General features: G+C 39.1%; 1 protein-coding gene across 1 annotated transcript in view; it reads left to right on the top strand.

The window, feature by feature from the left end:
- cep152 (centrosomal protein 152) overlaps positions 1-19,814 on the top strand; it is a 41,363-nt gene extending 21,549 nt beyond the window's left edge. The window contains exons 10-27 of the mRNA XM_062035301.1: positions 50-197; positions 287-378; positions 482-645; positions 718-889; positions 969-1,073; positions 1,145-1,275; positions 4,018-4,134; positions 4,214-4,325; positions 6,641-6,826; positions 6,902-7,162; positions 7,253-7,384; positions 10,222-10,869; positions 10,951-11,026; positions 11,110-11,277; positions 11,354-11,438; positions 13,694-13,776; positions 17,242-17,398; positions 18,892-19,814. Of these exons, the coding sequence (XP_061891285.1) occupies positions 50-197; positions 287-378; positions 482-645; positions 718-889; positions 969-1,073; positions 1,145-1,275; positions 4,018-4,134; positions 4,214-4,325; positions 6,641-6,826; positions 6,902-7,162; positions 7,253-7,384; positions 10,222-10,869; positions 10,951-11,026; positions 11,110-11,277; positions 11,354-11,438; positions 13,694-13,776; positions 17,242-17,398; positions 18,892-19,591 (3,537 nt within the window). The 3' untranslated portion in view covers positions 19,592-19,814. The remainder of the gene's footprint in view (positions 1-49; positions 198-286; positions 379-481; positions 646-717; positions 890-968; positions 1,074-1,144; positions 1,276-4,017; positions 4,135-4,213; positions 4,326-6,640; positions 6,827-6,901; positions 7,163-7,252; positions 7,385-10,221; positions 10,870-10,950; positions 11,027-11,109; positions 11,278-11,353; positions 11,439-13,693; positions 13,777-17,241; positions 17,399-18,891) is intronic.
- The last annotated feature ends 141 nt before the right edge of the window (positions 19,815-19,955 follow it).

Raw genomic sequence — 19,955 nt, 5'->3', positions numbered from 1 at the left:
TGGATGGAAGGCTGTTTAATTTATTTTACTTGTCATGATACACTTTCAGGTGGGTGGTAATCATCAGTTACGTGACCAGGTGAAGCAGTTGGAGCGCCAGCGAGAAGACGAGCATCTCGAGCGAGCGAGAATAGTCAATGCTCTCACTCAGCAACTAGAGGAGAGCCAGCAGCAATCTGCCAAGCTGCTGCAGATGAGTGAGCAAATATATTCTATAAATCACAACACAGTGTGATTGAACAGTTTTGATTAGTATATTTTCCTCTGTTGCACTTGTCTTGTCCAGGTCCTGTGCATGCCTTGAGTCAAAACCAGACCAAATTACAGCAGGCTCATGCCGCCAAGGTTCAAAGTGAAGAAATTAACAGAGTCTTGCAGGTTTGCTTTTTTTAATCTCAAATATGGAAGCTAAGCATTTGTATCGCAAAAAATAAGCACTTGTACATGTTTTAATGTTTCATGTTTAATTTTTATCCTGAAGGAGGATTTGGCTGACATGAAGGAGCAGATTACTCTATATGAATCTGCTTTTAAACATGGGGTTATTCCATTAGAACTAACAGATGACAGTGAGAACCAACTTTCTGACTCCTGTTTGGCTTTAGGCTTTAAGAAAAACAAGCAGAAAAATGGAATTCTTCACAGGTATAACTTCTCAAAGTCTCTTTAAAATGAATATACTCTCAATAATGCTCAATTTCCCTTCTGCATTATCAGCACAGCTACGGCTAACTTCTCAGACTCAGAGCTGCCCAAGTATGAACATTTGCGAGAGGAGATGCAACGCTGCTTGGCCGTTTTACAAGCGAAGCGTCAGAAAATCAGTCAACTGCAAGAGGAATTGCAACAATCTCGGGTCCGAGAGGAAGAGCTGCAGACTCTCAGCTCGGTGAGGACTTTTAATGAAACCTTGATCATAGCTCTAAAATGTACGCATTGAAGTTCCAATTAAACATTTATGTCAGCAGGTTAGAGAGTCCAGCCAGATCAAACCTACAAACCTGGCTGAGAAGGATCAGAATTACTTGGTTCAACTCAAGGAAGACAAACAGCGCTTGCAGGACCAAGTAGAGGTTGGTTATCAACACATTTGAAATGGCTATATTGTCTGAGTCCAAATAAGTTTGTCGGCTTCCAACTCTAGGTGCTGCAGAAGAAAACTGTAGAGCTGAAGCAGAGTAAAGAGAAAGTCGAATCTACCAACTCGGAACTCTGCGTCAAGATGAGGCAGATGATTCAGGAGTTGGACCAAGAAAAGCAAGCAACTGCTGAGCGGTAAGTCACAAAAATAAAAATAAAAATCTGTTTCCCACAGTACTGCAATCTATCTGTGGCGGTTGGATGGTTGGTCTTACACAAAAAGTCACTGAGTCTTTCAGAGTATCTACAAGCTTGTCTGCGGTATCCAGGACAGTCAAAAAGGCGTCCTTGTAGAGAATGATGAGGAGGATGATGATTATAATGATATTAAATTACATGTACTGTATATGGTGCACATGGTTTCCCCTCGACTGACAAGATACCTTTGGCAGTGAGAACGTGGTCAGGGGTTTGGTTATAGGCGTGGGCACTATGATGTCATCAAGTAATTTGCATAATTTGCTGCAATATGATTTTCTTTAAAAAGGCTGAAAAATGTATGCATGCATTTTAAAAACAAATCTGTTATTAGTAGTAACATATATTTCTCATTTGTTTGCCATATTCTCAATTGCTGCTGCTTTTTGTACAATGTGCTTAATTGAGATGATTTTTTCAAGTGTTTAGAGACGTTTAATGCCTTTTTTTAAATAATAACAGCTAGCAAAAAATCTAGCAACTAGCAACAAATCTTCTGGTGTTATTATAGAATGTACTCGTGTTTATAGACTTTTTGTTTCTGTCCCTCGATGTCCCGGACAAAAGAGGCGAGCTGCAGCGAGCATGATGTCACACTTGCCTCACGCTGTTGCTCTAAGGTTCAACTTTATTGTCAGTTCTTAAGATGTACAAGACATACGAATCGAAATTCTGACGCCCCTTAAAAAGTTGGACTTTCTCTGCTGTTTTTCAACATATCCAACAATTCAAGTAGGTGCATATTATGTTATTTTTACAGTTTGACCACTCAGGGAACCTGCAAGTCATGCAGCTTAATTCAATATTAATCAATATTTGCACATTTTGTAGATGACTGTCCGCAGGTATATCTGCGATATATTAAAATTACATCCACATCACAGACATGTAACAACTCTTCAGACAATGGCGTGCGTTTTGTTTACATCCGGTTTTGGCAGCGCGGTTTTCGGTAATCAAAGTCTTTTTTTGGCGGTCGAGTTTTCCGTACATCACTTGTCAATAATGCGCAAATAATAGGCTTTATATATCAGTTTATACCGTAATGACCAGCAGGGGTTACTGTTTTATTTACGTGTGGTTTGGATTTGATGTCAGTTTTTTGCAAACACACCGACCGTGCCTGAAAAATGATTGGCGGAGAATGAGGAAGTGTTGTGTGTCTGGGGAAGCGCGGACTCACGCAGACGAAAGTGTGTGCACGAGAGGTAAAACCTGTTGGAATTGTGCCATTTGTTATCATAAGAATGGTAATAAAAGTTAAAATAGCATCAGACTTTCTGTAATTTCTTCTGGTTGCTACAAAATATGACATTGCTTTAATTTATTTTCAAGTAAAACAAAACAACCCTATTTTCAAGGTGTGGCAGTACAGTCACACCTTGGTATACACCTAGCTTACAAACATTTATTTTTGACCCGTATTTCGACGCGCAGTCTGTGTCATTGTCAGTCTTGTTGTGCAAATGAGGCTTGTGGCTTCTAGAAGGAGCCCCTCAAGGGGGATCCCGACATATTGTGACTGTAATTTGCGGTGATGGAATCACAAAGTTGTTGTTTCTGTTCAATTTGAATATACTGTCATTGTCAGGGGGCCCTCTTTCAGCGGGGGGCCCTAGGCAAATGCTTAGTTTGCCTACCTGGTTTTGACGGGCCTGTTTATACTGTAACAACAGAATGCTGTTCATTTGGCTGTGACAAAAATAAGTATTAAACTTTTGTCAATTTAAAAGCAAGGACAGGCAAAGTGTGTGCGTGCGTGTGTGTGTGAGATTGACGCTTATCATTGTGCATCAGCTTTTCCAAATTTAAGGGCAGCAACAGAAGCAGCTCAAGTTCCTTTGTGTTAGCTCTCACAATAACAATGTCACTGCACTTGGTTAATATGCAGGTCACAGCATGCAAACGGAGCATTTTTGGTGGTTTTGGTTGTTTTTTCAGAGCGCTTTATTGGTAGAATATATTAATCTTATACCTACATTGTTATCCGCCTCCCACTAGCAGTTTTTAAAGATTTAGAATTCCCCAAAAAAGGGATAGATGTGTGTTCTTGTCTCACATAGGGATTGTAAATGATGTGCAAATTATATTATATATATAAAAAAGAGCAGTTACCCTTTAAGCAACAAGCTAGTTTTTGTTGCTGTAGTGAGCTGGATTGGTCTTCCGGCTTGTCTGTACAGTATGATTCTCCAACGGTTGTACCCACTGTGACTGTTTTTCATCTTATAAATTGAATTTCTTTAGCTTTTCGCCATTTGTTTGAGCATTCATTAATACATTTTTATTCACCAGCTTGTCTATCCTTTCTCAACAGACTTGGATATTTTGAATCACCAGCTCAAAGTCCCGCTAAATGTGCGGTACATTCATCTGTAAATACACTTAAAAGTGTCCGTCCACTTCTCAGTAGATTCCCGTATTAAAATGAAGCTTGAAAATTGTCATAAACTAGCTTGCACAGAAAAATGGATATCCGTGTCGCTATGTTGGCTCTAATCCCTACATTTTAAGAAGCAGAGGTACGATGTTATCTACTGTACAGACTACAAAGTCCTGTTAATGATGTGTTTAATGAGCGAGGGCATAACATGTAGCGCCAAATCCAATCTAAATTAATGTACAGGAAACATTTCAGGCATTTCTATCTTCAGTAACGCTCTGTTTTTCTTTATGGAGATCTGAGCGGCTTTACCAGCAGCGAAGGGACGACGCTGTAGACCAAATTCGAAAGGAGCACAACGCTCAGATTGAACAACTGACCACACAACATGAGCAACATATCCAACAACTCAAGTAGGTGCATATTATGTTAATTTTATAGTTTGACCACTATGGGAACCTGCAAGTAATGCAGCTTTTACTTCTTGTCCAGCACACAGCTGTCTGAGGCCAATGATAAGATGTTGACTGTACAAGAACAATACATCTCTGTCTGCAAGGAGAAAGTAATGCTGGAGAGCATCAGCAGCAGAGAGCAACATGAGGTACAATATGTGAGGCCAACTCACTAGCTATACCTGCACAATCTAATGAGGACCAACACAAGATCTGTTTCTAATGCCGTTTATTACTAACATATCTGACTTAGTTCCATATGATGCTATCTGGGATTAGAGGATTTAAAAAATGACATGCTACATCAATATCCTGTAAGATTCAGTCCCTCCAGGATTTTGCGATATAGACATTGCACCAATTCACCTAAATTCAAACAATCTCTTCGAAATTACAGTACAGGCCAAAAGTTTGGACACACCTTCTCATTCACCACACAACACAATCCAAGCAATTGGCTATAAGCGTGATTCCAGAATGCAGAAAAGGCAAGCTTTGTGCAGACAGAAGGTCATTTAATTAGTAACCAGGCAGAAGAAATGTAATCCAGGTCTAGCTGTAAACTAGAAGGCAACCGTACACTTTGGGAACAAGGTGGCACTAAATAGAACTAATCAACCGTGAGAAACAGATGAGTTGGCAGGACAAGGAACAGAAAGTAAGTAGGAATTATTGACAAAACAAGAGCACCAAGACTGGGAGTGATTCTTAACACAAATAACGAATAAAGTCCAAACTGTCATGTGGTATCATGACATACTACTGAAGTAATGTAATAAAAATGTACATTATTTACCTTAAAGAGCGGACTCCTTACAATACCTCCTTCAATCTGTTTTACCATCAAACACACCATCAGCAGCTGCTCCATATTTTAATGGATAAATGTCTGCTAATTTATTGGTCTTGCTACGTTCCTACCCTTACAAATGGCCAAAAGCCTTGGGTATTAATCGAATGAGTGAGATCGCTGGTACGAGTGGCCAATATAAATTCCCTCCACTGGGAGGTTGGACTCACCCCGACTGACAGGGAGAGGAGCTTGGTCATCCGGGAAGTGAAGTGAAGTGAATTACATTTATATAGCGCTTTTTCTCAAGTGACTCAAAGCGCTTTACATTGTGAAACCCAATATCTAAGTTCCATTTAAAGCAGTGTGGGTGGCACTGGGAGCAGGTGGGTAAAGTGTCTTGCCCAAGGACACAACGGCAGTGACTAGGATGGCAGAAGCGGGGATCGAACATGCAACCCTCAAGTTGCTGGCACGGCTGCCTTACCAACCGAGCTATACCGCCCCAAGGTATAAGGTGCTCAGAGTAGAGCCGCTGTTCCTTTGCATCGAGATGAGCCAGTTGAGGTGGCTCGGCCATCTAGTCAGGTTGCCTCCTGGACGCTTACCTGTTGAGGTGTTCCGGGCATGCCCAGTCGGTAGGTCGCTTCAGGGTAGACACTGGAGAGAGTATGTCTTGCAGCTGGCCTGGGAACTCTGGTGGAACTGAAGGAGGTAGCCGGACAACGGGAAATCTTGGCTTCCCTACTAAGACTGCTCCCCCACAATGTTAATTGATTATGAAATTCAACGTCATGGACTAGTATGGCGCAGACTAGCAGTGCTACGCTGCTACATCGGCTACACGGTTGCTCATGTTTGGGAGGATCTATAGGTTGTATTCCGCCATGGGACTTTTGTACGTACAATACAGGCCAAAAGTTTGGACACATCTTCTCATTCAATGTGTTTTCTTTATTTTCATGACTATTTACATTGTAGATTGTCACATCAAAACTATGAATGAACACATGTGGAGTTATGTACTTAACAAAAAAAGGTGAAATAACTAAAAACATGTTTTTCTATTCTAGTTTCTTCAAAATAGCCACCCTTTGCTCTGATTACTGCTTTGCACACTCTTGGCATTCTCTCCATGAGCTTCAAGACGTAGTCACCTGAAATGGTTTTCACTTCACAGGTGTGCCTTACCAGGGTTGATTAGTTGAATTTCTTGCTTTATCAATGGGGTTGGGACCATCAGTTGTGTTGGGAATGAGGCGTGTCCAAACTTTTGGCCTGTACTGTAAGTAAACAAAGTGGTGGGCCACCAAACCAACATGGCTACTGTGCAGCAAAGAGAGTGTGAAATATATATATATATAAATCTTACCACCAAAAGCCTATACTTTATAAAAAAAAAAAGATTTGTCGAGTGATCCCAAGGATTATTGGTCCGTTGTGTTTCCAGACATATCGAACTATCTGGTGTTCCAGAAATCATTCTACACGACAAAACCGATGAAAGCTTTTATCCTGATCGCCTCATCGCCATATTGAACTACTACCGTTATCATGAGTCATGTATAGCATATCTATCTTATCGTCAATATAAATCCAAATGATTATTCTCAAAATGGGTTTGATTTGTTTAGCTTGTAGTCGTAGATATTTTACATTTGTCTCATTGTTTAGAAAAACCAAAGGGAAGAGATAATCAAAGAGGTGGAGAAAGTGAGGGCTGAGCTCGAGGCTCAGCATCAGGCATCCATAGCTCTGCTCAAGTGTGTGTGGTCCAAAGAGCAAGAGGTTGAGATCCAGCAAATGGTGACCTCTCGCGTAGCCTCAGCCAAAGCTGCTTGGGAAGAAGACCGCCAGCAGGTATTGTCCCCAGAAATGACTATTGTCTATTCTTTTCAAAATAATAATAATGACTCATCTTCTGATTCTGTGCAGATGGAGAGAATGTGGACTCTGAGGCTTGAGGAGGCTGCATGTGAAAAACGCGCTGTGACTTCAGAGGCTATATGTCAGACCGATGGGATTGACGCAGACTGTTTGACGATTACTGTTGAGGAGTTGAACTCCAGGCTCGGTGCCCAAAGACTGCAGCTACAATTGGAAGCTGACAAAGTCAAACAGCAAGCTGTGAATGAAGCCAGAAATCAAGTCCAGAAAGTCATCCAGAACCAACAGCTGGACAATCTTTCCAATAAGGTAAATAAAATGTCTCCAAAAAAGTCACGGCATACTTACAAATGCACACGTGTTTACATTATGAATGATGAGGTCATGTGATTGTCAAAGGTTGAAGCTGCTGTGGCCAGGGCTTATGAACGCTGGAGTGAGGATTTGACTTCTTTGCCAGAATTCCAAGCCTGTCTTCAAAGAGAAAAGGAGAAATGGGAAGAGCAACAGAAACAACACACAAAACCAAAGGTAAAGAAGGTTTTTCATCATTTGCTACCACTACACCTACATTGACCACCTCCAGCGATGCTGTGACAAAGGGGAAGACCAGTGACCTTAGAGCAGAATTCTTAGGCTCAACTCCAACTTTGAATACTGAGGTGCTCTGGTGTCTGACACTGCAGTGCAGCACCACTCTTATGCATCCAACCACGGTGTCTCTGAGATTTTTCTTACAATGTTTCCCGACTCCTAACATAGCCAGATCTTTCACCTGTGGAAATGTCAAAACCAGCTACGTTCTATAATTTGCAGCAACTGTAAGCTTTTGTAAGCGCGCTCTCTCTCTCTCTCTCTCTCTCTCTCTCTCTCTCTCTCTCTCTCTCTCTCTCTCTCTCTCTCTCTCTCTCTCTCTCTCTCTCTCTCTCTCTCTCTCATATATATATACTCTCCTGAAGGAATCAAAGTACTATCTATCCATCTATTAGGGGTGTGGGAAAAAATCGATTCAAATTCAAATCGCGATTCTCACATTGTACGATTCAGTATCGATTCTCATTTTTAAAAAAATCTATTTTTTTATTTGTATTTTTTTGATTTTTTTATGAATCAATCCAACAAAATAATACACAGCAATACCATAACAATGCAATCCAATTCCAAAAGCAAACCCGAGCCAGCAACACTCACAACAGCAATAAACAGAGCAATTGAGAGGAGACACAAACACCACACACATCAATTGAGAGGAGACACAAACACCACACACAACAATTGAGAGGAGACACAAACACCACACACAACAATTGAGAGGAGACACAAACACCACACACATCAATTGAGAGGAGACACAAACACCACACACAACAATTGAGAGGAGACACAAACACCACACACAACAATTGAGAGGAGACACAAACACCACACAGAACAATCTAAAAGTAGTGAAACAAAAATGAATATTATCAACAACAGTATCAATATTAGTTACAATTTCAACATAGCAGTGATTAAAAATCCCTCATTGACATTATCATTAGACATTTATAAAAATAAAAAAAAGAACAATAGTGTGACAGTGGCTTACACTTGCATCACATCTCATAAGCTTGACAACACACTGTGTCCAATATTTTCACAAAGATAAAATAAGTCATATTTTTGGTTCATTTAATAGTTATAACAAATTTACATAATTGCAATCAGTTGATAAAACATTGTCCTTTACAATTATAAAAGTTTTCACAGCCTTACTATATATATATATATATATATATATATATATATATATATATATTCAAACAACTAAAATAAAAAGACCAACTTTTAAAAACCCTACTATTTTGCATGTTTTGTGGATCTTATGCTTCACTGACAGTGTTTTAGTCTTAGCATTTTATCTGTTTTAATGCCTAAGCATTTGTTTTAATTATTGGTTTGTATTGTGGAACTTTAAGATTTATTTAAATACCAAATGAAATCTATTATTTATTATTTCTAGCGGAAGATGTGTCCTACTTGGTTAATGTCTCTTGTTTTCATTTTAACTTTGAAGATAGGTCAAGGTAGATTTATTTATTTAGCACAACTTTAAAACAGACTACTGCCCCTAAGTTAAAACAGAAAGTTAAAAGATTAAAAATCCATCCATCCATCCATCTTCTTCCACTTATCCAAATCACAATGAGTACAGAACATTCTATCGATAAAACACAGCTAAAATGGATAAAAAGAAAAACATAAAAATGGCAATAAATATGCTCAGCTGGCACCAGTCAATCAGGGAGTTTATTAAAATGCGGTTATCAGTCTCTGTTTTTTGATCATTTAAATTTCAAACTGTAGTACTACCGTTAAAAGTTTTAGTACGAGTATTATAATTACTGTTAATTGTTAGATCCCTAATATACTGTAAACACATTGCTGTCTGAGCAATTGAGATGTTCAAGTGTGCACATTAAACCTACGACTGTGCTCTTTTAGTGTCTTTGAGTGATCGTTTTGTACTGAGAGGAAAAGAAACTAAGGTGTTTTTATGGCCTGGGAAATAGCTGAACAGAGTAGGACACAGCGCCAATCAGAATTGATAAATAATAATTGATTTAATTTGTTAAGCACTTTCATTTAAATTCATCTTAAAATGTGACAGTACAAACCAATATCTTGAACAATAAAAGCCTAGCCATAGGGGATCAAATACACAGATCAAATATTAAAATTAAAACACTATCCGTGGAGTATGAGAAACACAAAACATGCAAAATAGTGAGTTTTCTGAAAGTGCGTCTATTTGAGTTACTTTAAAAAATAAAATAAAATAAAAACTTTGGTCAAAGATTGTAGTGTGTGTGTAAGTACTTTCCGAACACAATCAACAATATCAAGATAATAATGATAAACGTGATCATTTTTAAATTGTCATGTGGTTACATCCCTAATAGATATATACAGAATATACATTAAGACACGGGCATTAAGTTTGTTTCAAGTTGCATTCAAAATGGCATTAAATTAGATTTGCTGATACCTGCAGAAACTCTGAACATTGTGTGCTTCTTGTAGGACATTCACATGTTAACTGGCTTTCGAGCTTTGCACATGTAAACACGCCGCAGGACTGCTTGAGTCGGACATTTTACATGTAATCCCATATTTGTTTTTTAGATGATATCAGACCTATATCAGATCAGGACACAAATTGTTCTCATGTTTTCCTTTTCTGGTAAATACTTTCTTCACTCTCCTGATTTGTCCACAATGATCCTACATACTGTATTTCTTTTTGACTCGAGAGTGGAAAAAAAAAAAAAGTTTTAACTGCATTCATCTGCTGTTTCTAATGGTGCATACTTCTTGAATTGTGCCAGGCTATGAAGGAAGCAGAGCAGCAGTCGCAAAAGAATCAACAAGAGCAGCTACAGGATCAGAGCTGGGGGACACAGAGGGTCGATGAGCTACAAGAGGAGGTGGTAACTCTCCAAAGCCAGCTGGAGCAGATGAGCAGGGAGCAACATGCCCTGCTGAAAGCGGAACTGGCTGGAGCTAGAGCCACCTGGAACAGAGACAAACAGCAGGAGATCTCTGTTGTCCAGGCGCGCAGCGAGCAGGTGCTGCAAAGTCGACTGCAGGAGCAGCGCAAGAAACTAGAGCTAGCTTTGCTGCATGCCAAAGAGGAGGCTGACCACCAGAAGAAAGAGCTGTTACTGCAGATGGAAGCCAAGCTCAGTCAGACTCTGAGGGCCACAGAGGAGGAGTGGAGATACCAGCAGGCTGAGAAGGAACACACCCACAAGCAGCAAATAAAGGAGGATTTCCTTGCTGAACTTCAGACTAGTCTAGGCGAGGTTCACACACAGCTTCTCGGCGATTTCAGAAGTGAAGCAATGAAGCAGCAGATCAATGAAGTGATCATGTGCAGCGGCGCGTGGGAAAGCGCTATAAAAGACATCATTCAAACTTTCTGTAGAGACCTTGTTGACGGAGCTGTGTCTCAGGCCAAGAAGGAGTGGAAGAAAGTATGTTTTACATCACGCATTCACGTTTCCTTGTTGTGGTTGTGCTGCTTTTCTTCATAGTAATAATTCTTTACCCCACAGATCAGTGAGGCGCAGTTGAGCTGTGTATTACGAGAAGTACAACAGCAGCATGAAAAAGAACTGAACGAGATGCAAAGTATGCAACGCCTCGATTGCAACAGAATGTGAAGGTGTTGTATTATGTACTATATTATTTGCTTTGTACTCCACCCTATGTAGACTCATTGACTCAGATGAAAGGGCAGGCTTGTGACAGAAAAGAGTGTACAGATACTGCCAGTGAGCTGCAAAAGAAGAACCAGGAGCTCCGGAAGCACTTGGAGAAAGCCTGTCATCATTTACAGCATAGAGTCCGAGAACACAAGACGGCCATACAGAAACTCAAAGGTAATAGTTGAATACATGTCATTCAAATATCCTTTAAATATATTTTCACTTTGATGATCATTATTCATTATTGTAGATGAGCACGAAAGCCGACTACAAAAGGCCCAAGAGGAGCATCTGCTGCAACTAGAGGGCGTGAAAAAAAGCAAAGAAGATGCTGGGTTTGTGATGTTTTATTTATTTGTGATGTTATATTTATCTATTATGTTTATTGTTGTAGGCAAAACTTTTTGCATGTCGTTTGTGCATAAGAGACGTTGATGTGGCATTCTATTTTAAAACAAGTGGTACCTTGGTCGACGATTAACATTGATAATTCGTTGTATGAATAGATACGTTCACACAAAACACTTTGTATAAAATAGCTTAACATGCATAAAACGATGACAAATAACCAGAAATGGCTACTGTAAAGGACAAATGGCTATTTAATATAATTTTTACCTTCACTGCACAGAGCAGAAAAGGGGTGTGTAGAGGCAGGGATTTTGCCAAATTTGTCTTTACAAGACTTTATTGTATTATGAGATTTGGTGTTGGGCGTGAGATAAACAAGCGATGCTTTCAACACACCAGAGGTCAAATACAACAGTTTATTACGCACAATATTGGACACTAGTGATGGGTAAATGACGCATCAGTGAGTGTGTGTGACACACTCAATGGCTGTATTAATTACTTTTTTGGTTTCATAATAGTGTCATCTGATGGATTAACAAAGTTTGACCTGCAAATAATTTGTTTTTTTGTATGTAAATAAATAAGAAATCTGCAACGCTGGTCAATGCGCCAAATGGTGAACAGGAAAATAACATTTACCTTCTTTGGCACCACATTCGAGCCTGGGCTCTTTCTGTGTGGAGTTTGCATGTTCTCCCCGTGACTGCGTGGGTTCCCATCGGGCACTCCGGCTTCCTCCCACCTCCAAAGACATGCACCTGGGGATAGGTTGATTGGCAATACTAAATGGTCCCTAGTGTGTGAATGTTGTCTGTGGTGGCGACTTGTCCAAGGTATACCCTGCCTTGTGCCCGAATGCAGCTGAGATAGGCTCCAGCACCCCCCGTGACCCCGAAAGGGACAAACGGTAGAAAATGGATGTATGGAAAACAAAATGATCCCACATTTCATGATTTTTTTCTTTATCTCAGTAACATTTAGATCACCCACACTTTTTCAGCAGGCGAGCTACTTTTTAAATGACCAATTCGAGGTGATCTACCTTATTTACATATATATATATATATATATGTATGTATGTATGTATGTATGTATATATATATGTATATATATTTAGTCATTTTTGTTTACATGTTAAAGGTGTTCCAAATACATGCATCTTTAACATATATATTCCCTTCTTTCATGAAGACAAGAATATAAGTTTGTGTATTACCAGATTCTGATGACTTGCATTGATTGGAATCAGGCAAGATTCACAGTAGTGCTGACATATTCCACATTTTCGATTTTACATTGTGGAGGAGGAAAAAAAGTCCTACCACATTGAAGTCGTTGGTTTTGGCATCTTATTTGTCCAGCTACCATACTCGTTTTTATACACTTTACAAGAAATACAATGACGGCAAACTCCGTAGCTTGCCAGCTTGTTTGCGCTAGCTTTTGGAGACTCTTATTTTGTTAGCGCAGGCAGGATGGAGCAGCACTTTAATTGTGAAGACAGGAACTGTGCGGTCAGTATTTAGGCTTTTGACGGGAGGTACGGTTGAAATAAAAAGTGTTTCTCGCCTTCCTGGCGGTCTTTTTTTCCTTCACACTGAGCTCGCTGCAACCAGCATCATTTCACAAGATCCTCGGGTGCCTTGAATGTCAATCAAGGGACGAAAGTGACATCATAGTGAAGATTGACGATCGCAAATTTTTAGGTCTATTTTTTTAATGGCTGGCTGGCGGTCGATTGACACACCCTCCGCGATCAACTGGTAGCTCAGGATGGACTTAATGGACACTCCTGATTTAGATTGATGATGGTGACAAATGCAGCACTCCTCTGACGTCTTTCAGTATGAGCTGTCAATCGCCGAAAGAAAGGCTCCCTGGAAAAACAAATGTTGCCGCTTCACATTGAAATGACACAGCAGTTGTATCGTTCACATGTTTTTTCTTTAGGGGACACATACATCAAGGTATAGAGGCACACAGTGTCTCCTTGTGTTTTATAATGCATCGTAGCTTAAGTATTGTTTGACCCATCACTTTTGGATGCTAACCAAGACAAAAAAAACAGTTATCCAGACATCTTGACGAAAAAATTCACATCTAACTGAAAATAACATTGCCTAGGGCATTCCTTAACCGAGGTACCACTGTACTCTACTACTTTGCCTCTAGCTGAAAGTAAACCTGAATTGTTTGCAGAAGGTGCAAGGGATTGAAAGGATGTTCTCATTTTTAGGGCCTTTGAGTACCAGCAAAGTCTTCAGCAAAGCCTGGAGGAGATGAAGCAGCAATACTTGACAACTGTGGGCAAGATCAGAAGTTAGTACACATGAATGGTTCATCTGTGATGGAGTAGGCACATTTGACCTAACGTGAGCCAGGAGCAGAGCTCAGTTTGGTCGGGTTTTGGTGGAGATCACTGAACCAATTTTCCAAGCTAATATAAACATTTTTGTTTGAAAATATAGAAAATTTCCAGAGAAAATAAGGGAAACTAATTAGCAAAGCAAACCCTTCAACACATTAGTATGCATTTCTTGCTAAAAGCTTGGTGGATAATAACTTGCGCTGTCAAACAATACAAATATTTTATTTTATACAAGATATGTAAGTAATGGAACCCCGCTTTATTTCTCCATCAGTTTGTGGGTCCTTGGGAGGGATGCACACACAGTACAGGCCAAAAGTTTGGACACATCTTCTCATTCAATGTGTTTTCTTTATTTTCATGACTATTTACATTGTAGATTGTCACATCAAAACTATGAATGAACACATGTGGAGTTATGTACTTATTATTTATTTTATTTATGGTAAAATAACTGAAAACATGTTTTATATTCTAGTTTCTTCAAAATAGCCACCCTTTGCTCTGATTACTGCTTTGCACACTCTTGGCATTCTCTCCATGAGCTTCAAGAGGTAGTCACCTGAAATGGTTTTCACTTCACAGTTGTGCTTGAAGCTCATGGAGAGAATGCCAACAGTGTACAAAACAGTAATCAGAGAAAAGGGTGGCTATTTTGAAGAAACGAAAATATAAAACATGTTTTCAGTTATTTCACCTTTTTTTGTTAAGTACATAACTCAACATTTGTTCATTAATAGTTTTGATGTGACAATCTACAATGTCAATAGTCATGGAAATAAAGAAAATGCATTGAATGAGAAGGTGTGTCCAAACTTTTGGCCTGTAATGTATAGCGTTAAGATTGAATCGATACAATACCGTCATTGATATTTTTTATCGATACCGGTATTCATTGGTTCTCTCTTATCGGTAGTATATGTAATTGGTGTAAATAAATATCTAACATATGCTTTATTATTTGTATTATTATTGCTTCCCTATTTGTGTTTATTCCAAGCTGATTATCAGATCCGAGGGCTGGGCGACATGGCAAAAAAAAAAAAAATCTGAATTCGATTAATATCACAATGTTTTACCTTGTTTTTAAACTGCCAGTTTTAAAAGCATCTTTACTAAAAAACATATAAACTAGTAGGGCTGGGAATCTTTGGGTGTCCCACGATTCGATTCAAAAATCGATTCTTGGGGTCACGATTCGATTCAGAATCGATTTTTTTTTTTCAATTCAACTCGATTCTCGATTCAAAAACGATTTTTTAAAAAAAAAATTTAAATGAAAACAATACACAACAATACCATAATAATGCAATACAATTTCAAAACAAAACCCGACCCAGCAACATTCAGAATAGCAATAAACAGAGCAATTGAGGACACGGAACAATCTAAAAGTAGTGAGACAAAAATGAATATTATCAACAACAGTATCAATATTAGTAACAATTTCAACATAGCAGTGATTAAAAATCCCTCATTGATATTATCATTACAAACATTAATAAAAAAACAAAAACAAAACATGAACAATAGTGTCACAGTGGCTTACACTTGCATCGCATCTCATAAACTAAATGTCTAATGATAATGTCAATGAGGGATCTTTAATCACTGCTATGTTGAAATTGTAACTAATATTGATACTGTTGTTGATAATATTCATTTTTGTTTGTTGTGTGTGGTGTTTGTGTCTCCTCTCAATTGTTGTGTGTGGTGTTTGTGTCTCCTCTCAATTGTTGTGTGTGGTGTTTGTGTCTCCTCTCAATTGTTGTGTGTGGTGTTTGTGTCTCCTCTCAATTGTTGTGTGTGGTGTTTGTGTCTCCTCTCAATTGTTGTGTGTGGTGTTTGTGTCTCCTCTCAATTGTTGTGTGTGGTGTTTGTGTCTCCTCTCAATTGTTGTGTGTGGTGTTTGTGTCTCCTCTCAATTGTTGTGTGTGGTGTTTGTGTCTCCTCTCAATTGCTCTGTTTATTGCAGTTCTGAGTGTTGCTGGGTTGGGTTTGGTTTTGGAATTGGATTGCATTTTTATGGTGTTGCTGTGGATTGTTTTGTTGAATTGATAAATTAAAAAAAAAAAAAAAAAATTTTATTAAAAAAAAAAATTAAAAAAAAAAATCGATTTTTTTCAAAAATCACAATCGATTCTGAATCGCACAACGTGAGAATCGCGATTCGAATTCAAATCGATTTTTTCCCACACCCCTATAAACTAGGGATTAGTTCAACATTTTATTAACATTCTGAGTACATTATAAATAAAAGTTAAATTAGATAAGAAAAAGCACATTAATATAACAATGTACCAATACATTTGAGTTTGCATGCTTACAAGTGAAAGAAAGCTCACACAAAGATGCATCAGTTACTATTTCAACACTGGAGGTCCAACTATAGTATTAGAAGTTGGCAAGTTTTCATTACTTACCATTGAATGGTCGTGTCCACAACTTCCTAGCATTGGCAGTAGTAGCATGGTGATTTTCACACAGCTCTTGGACAAGTAATCATCAAATTTGCACAGGAAACATCACCTGACGTCAAGTGGAAACTGTTGGGCTCTGTATTTTGGAGTTAGTGTGGTAGTTTGAGGTGGCCTCGTGTCAAGGAGGCAGACACAGAGATGACCCGAGAAGGATGCAGGGCTTCCACCTAGAGTGGCTGTTCCGCTGTGTCTTTTTTTATGCTTTGCAGCGGCACCTGAATGAATGTGACAGCGCACGCGTGTCATGATTACGACTGTCAGCTGGATTAAAAAAGTACCTGTAGCCGTATCATTAGTCCAGAAATTTAACAATCCTCTTGGACCCACCCAATTAGGAACGGGTTCTTGTGAGGGCGAAAGTCATCAATAGTCACGCCATCATTCCAGACTGGCCAATAAAAGGCTTGTAACATTTTTTGAACTTACATTTAAGGTTCCTCTTCAGAATGATAAATGACACAATATGTTACTGCATACGTCAGCAGACTAATTAGGAGCCTTTGTTTGTTTGCTTACTACTAAAAGACAAGTTGTCTAGTATGTTCAACATTTTATTTATGGTAAGCACAAAATTGTTCGATTGCAATAATAAACATATGTTTAATGTACCCTAAGTTTTTTTGTTAAAATAAAGCCAATAATGCAAATTTTTTTAGTCCACTTTATGTAGAAAAGCATCGAAAAGTATCGAAATACATTTTGGTACCCGTACCAAAATATTGGTATCGGGACAACCTTAGCTGTGACACTTGATTAGACGGACAAAAATGTCAAAATACATTGTGTGTGTTTTAAACCGGTGGCTACCAGATAGTATTGTTAACTACAAAAAGTAAAGAATTGATGAGAAAAAAACAGTGAAATCAGTGTCCTCAGTCAATGCAGGATATTGTGTGGCTTGAGGTTTTGTTTATCTAAGAGGTGTTTGTCTGGCAGGAGACATGCTTTGTTACCTGCAAGAGAGCCGTGAGCGAGCGGCAGAGATGATCCGCACTGAGGTGCAAAGGGAGAGGCAGGACACTGCACGCAAGATGCGGCGCTACTATCTGACCTGTCTGCAGGAGTTACTGGAGGATGGCGGGAAGACCTCAGGGTAATTTCTTTCATCCTGTTTCTGGTTAGAACAGGCCTGGGCAATTATTTTGACTCGAGGGGCCAAATTTTGAGAAAAAAATGTGTCTGGGGGCCGCTAAATCTATTTGTAGGAACACTAATACAAAACCTCACAATCATGTCTGATTGAAAGCTAAAAACGTTATGACAGACCTCTTTAAACGGAATGGAATTTTGATTTTTTTTACTGAACGATAGATTAACTATGAAGGATAAAACACTGAATATTGACAACATATGAACGTCATACCCTCTCTCCATCCACATATTTTACAATCAAGCGAAATGCAACAAACACAGTGAAATATGAACGTGAAGGGTATAAAAAAAAAAAACCTCACCTACTATCTGATAAATCTGATATAGCTTCTAAGCTTTAGAACTTTGTTGTAAAAATCTCCTTCAACGTCTGTCCCTGACACCCACATTTCAGGCTGGCTGCTCTGGAAATGCTCCCCACCCACACTGCTTGGTGCCTCGTCTGAGCTGCTGTGACTTTGATTAGTATAGTAACTAATTAGATTACCACAGTAACTAATTAGATGACCATAGTAACTAATTAAATTACTATAGTAACTAGTATATCATGCAAAAGCGCAAATTCCAACCATTGAAATACTTTGTATTAGAGATGTCCGATAATATCGGCCTGCCGATATTATCGGCTGATAAATGCTTTAAAATGTAATATCGGAACTTATCGGTATCGGTTTTTATATTATCGTTATCGCTTTTTTTATTAATTTATTTTTATTTTTATTATTAAATCAACATAAAAAACACAAGATACACTTACAATTAGTGCACCAACCCAAAAAACCTCCCTCCCCCATTTACACTCATTCACACTAAAGGGTTGTTTCTTTCTGTTATCAATATTCTGCTTCCTACATTATATATCAATACACTCTGCAAGGAATACAGTCCGTAAGCACACATGATTGTGCGTGCTGCTGGTCCACTAATAGTACTAACCTTTAACACTTCATTTTACTCATTTTCATTCATTACTAGTTTCTATGTAACTGTTTTTATATTGTTTTACTTTCTTTTTTATTCAAGAAAATGTTTTTAATTTATTTATCTTATTTTATTTTATTATTTTTTTTAAAAAGGACCTTATCTTCACCATACCTGGTTGTCCAAATTAGGCATAATAATGTGTTAATTCCACGACTGTATATATCGGTATCGGTTGATATCGGTATCGGTAATTAAGAGTTGGACAATATCGGAACATCGGATATCGGCAAAAAGCCATTATCGGACATCCCTACTTTGTATAGTTGAAGACTTACGGCCATTTAAAAACATCACTGCACATCATAATGGCAGCTACACTTTCCATCTTAAAGATCTAAAACAACTATTTGGGAATGTCCGCCGGGCCAGATTGAAAAGCTTAACAGGGCGCATGCGGCCCCCGGGCATTCATTTGCCCAGGTCTGATTCTGATCCGTCTATCTTCTGCAGGGCTGAAAATAAAATAATGAACGCTGCTAGCAAGCTGGCGGCCATGGCTAAAGTGCTAGAGACACCTGTAAAGAATAAATCTGGAAACAAGCACGGTTTACCTGCAAGCAAGACACATTTCATGAACCCATCCGCTCAATTGTGTGACCTCAGACCAAAGGAGAAGACTTTAGATTTGGAGCACCAAACAACTGTGCCACGGACTAAACTTGTGAGCCAGCAGGAGAGAAATGCCCCAGCAGACGCTCACGTCTATCCTCACAAAGCTCCACAGGTCACCTCTTCAGGCTTTGCACCCTTGAGAAGCAAGAGCAGAGTGGTGTACCTGCAGGGAGGAGACCCTGACAACCAGCAGGAGGTTCCTGTCAGAGATGAGAAACGGACCATCTGGGCTTTGAGCAGCAGCGACTCAGACAGCCTCCACAAGCCTCCCCTGTCCTACTCCGTGTCCACCGCAGCTGCTTCAGTCCTGGGTGAGTTTGGCGCTCTCACCCCGGTCGCCTCGGACCTGACCGTTTACAAAAAGACACCTCAGACACAAACCTTTGCCTCCAAAGCACAGATGAGCTCTCACAGAGAGCCCACGCCGGGCTCAGTGGGCGATAAGCAGCACGGCGTGGGTAGCAGACCTGTGTTCTCAGAGTTGAGACAATGTCAGCAGGACAGTGGCTTTGACAGCCCCTTCTCACAACCTAAATGATTGTGACTGAAGCAGCTCACCGCATGGTGCCTTCAAAACTCTCAGTATTTCTTTTTTAAAGTGAGCTCATGATCATATTTTTTATAGTCAAGTGGATATTTAACTGAACCTTTTTGATATTGAGTCAATTATGTATGCTGTGCATATATTGTACATGTTTTATTTGATATTTCTGCATGTGTTGTCTTGCATTTCATTTAATAAATGGTTTATTTTACTGCAAGCTAACCAACATTTCTTGTTAAAATAGCAAAGGCCTAAACTTGTCCTTGGTGTTTAATAGCTTTATTACAAATCTACTGTACCACAATAGGGTATTTTCCTCATCTTATTGGGGATGTCACCTGAGCACATCTAAAAGTTA

This window comes from Entelurus aequoreus, linkage group LG24 (assembly GCF_033978785.1).
Source record: "Entelurus aequoreus isolate RoL-2023_Sb linkage group LG24, RoL_Eaeq_v1.1, whole genome shotgun sequence".
Classification (NCBI taxonomy): domain Eukaryota; kingdom Metazoa; phylum Chordata; class Actinopteri; order Syngnathiformes; family Syngnathidae; genus Entelurus; species Entelurus aequoreus.
The sequence above is the reverse complement of the archived record's forward strand: the minus strand, read 5'-3'. Positions and strand labels throughout refer to the sequence as shown.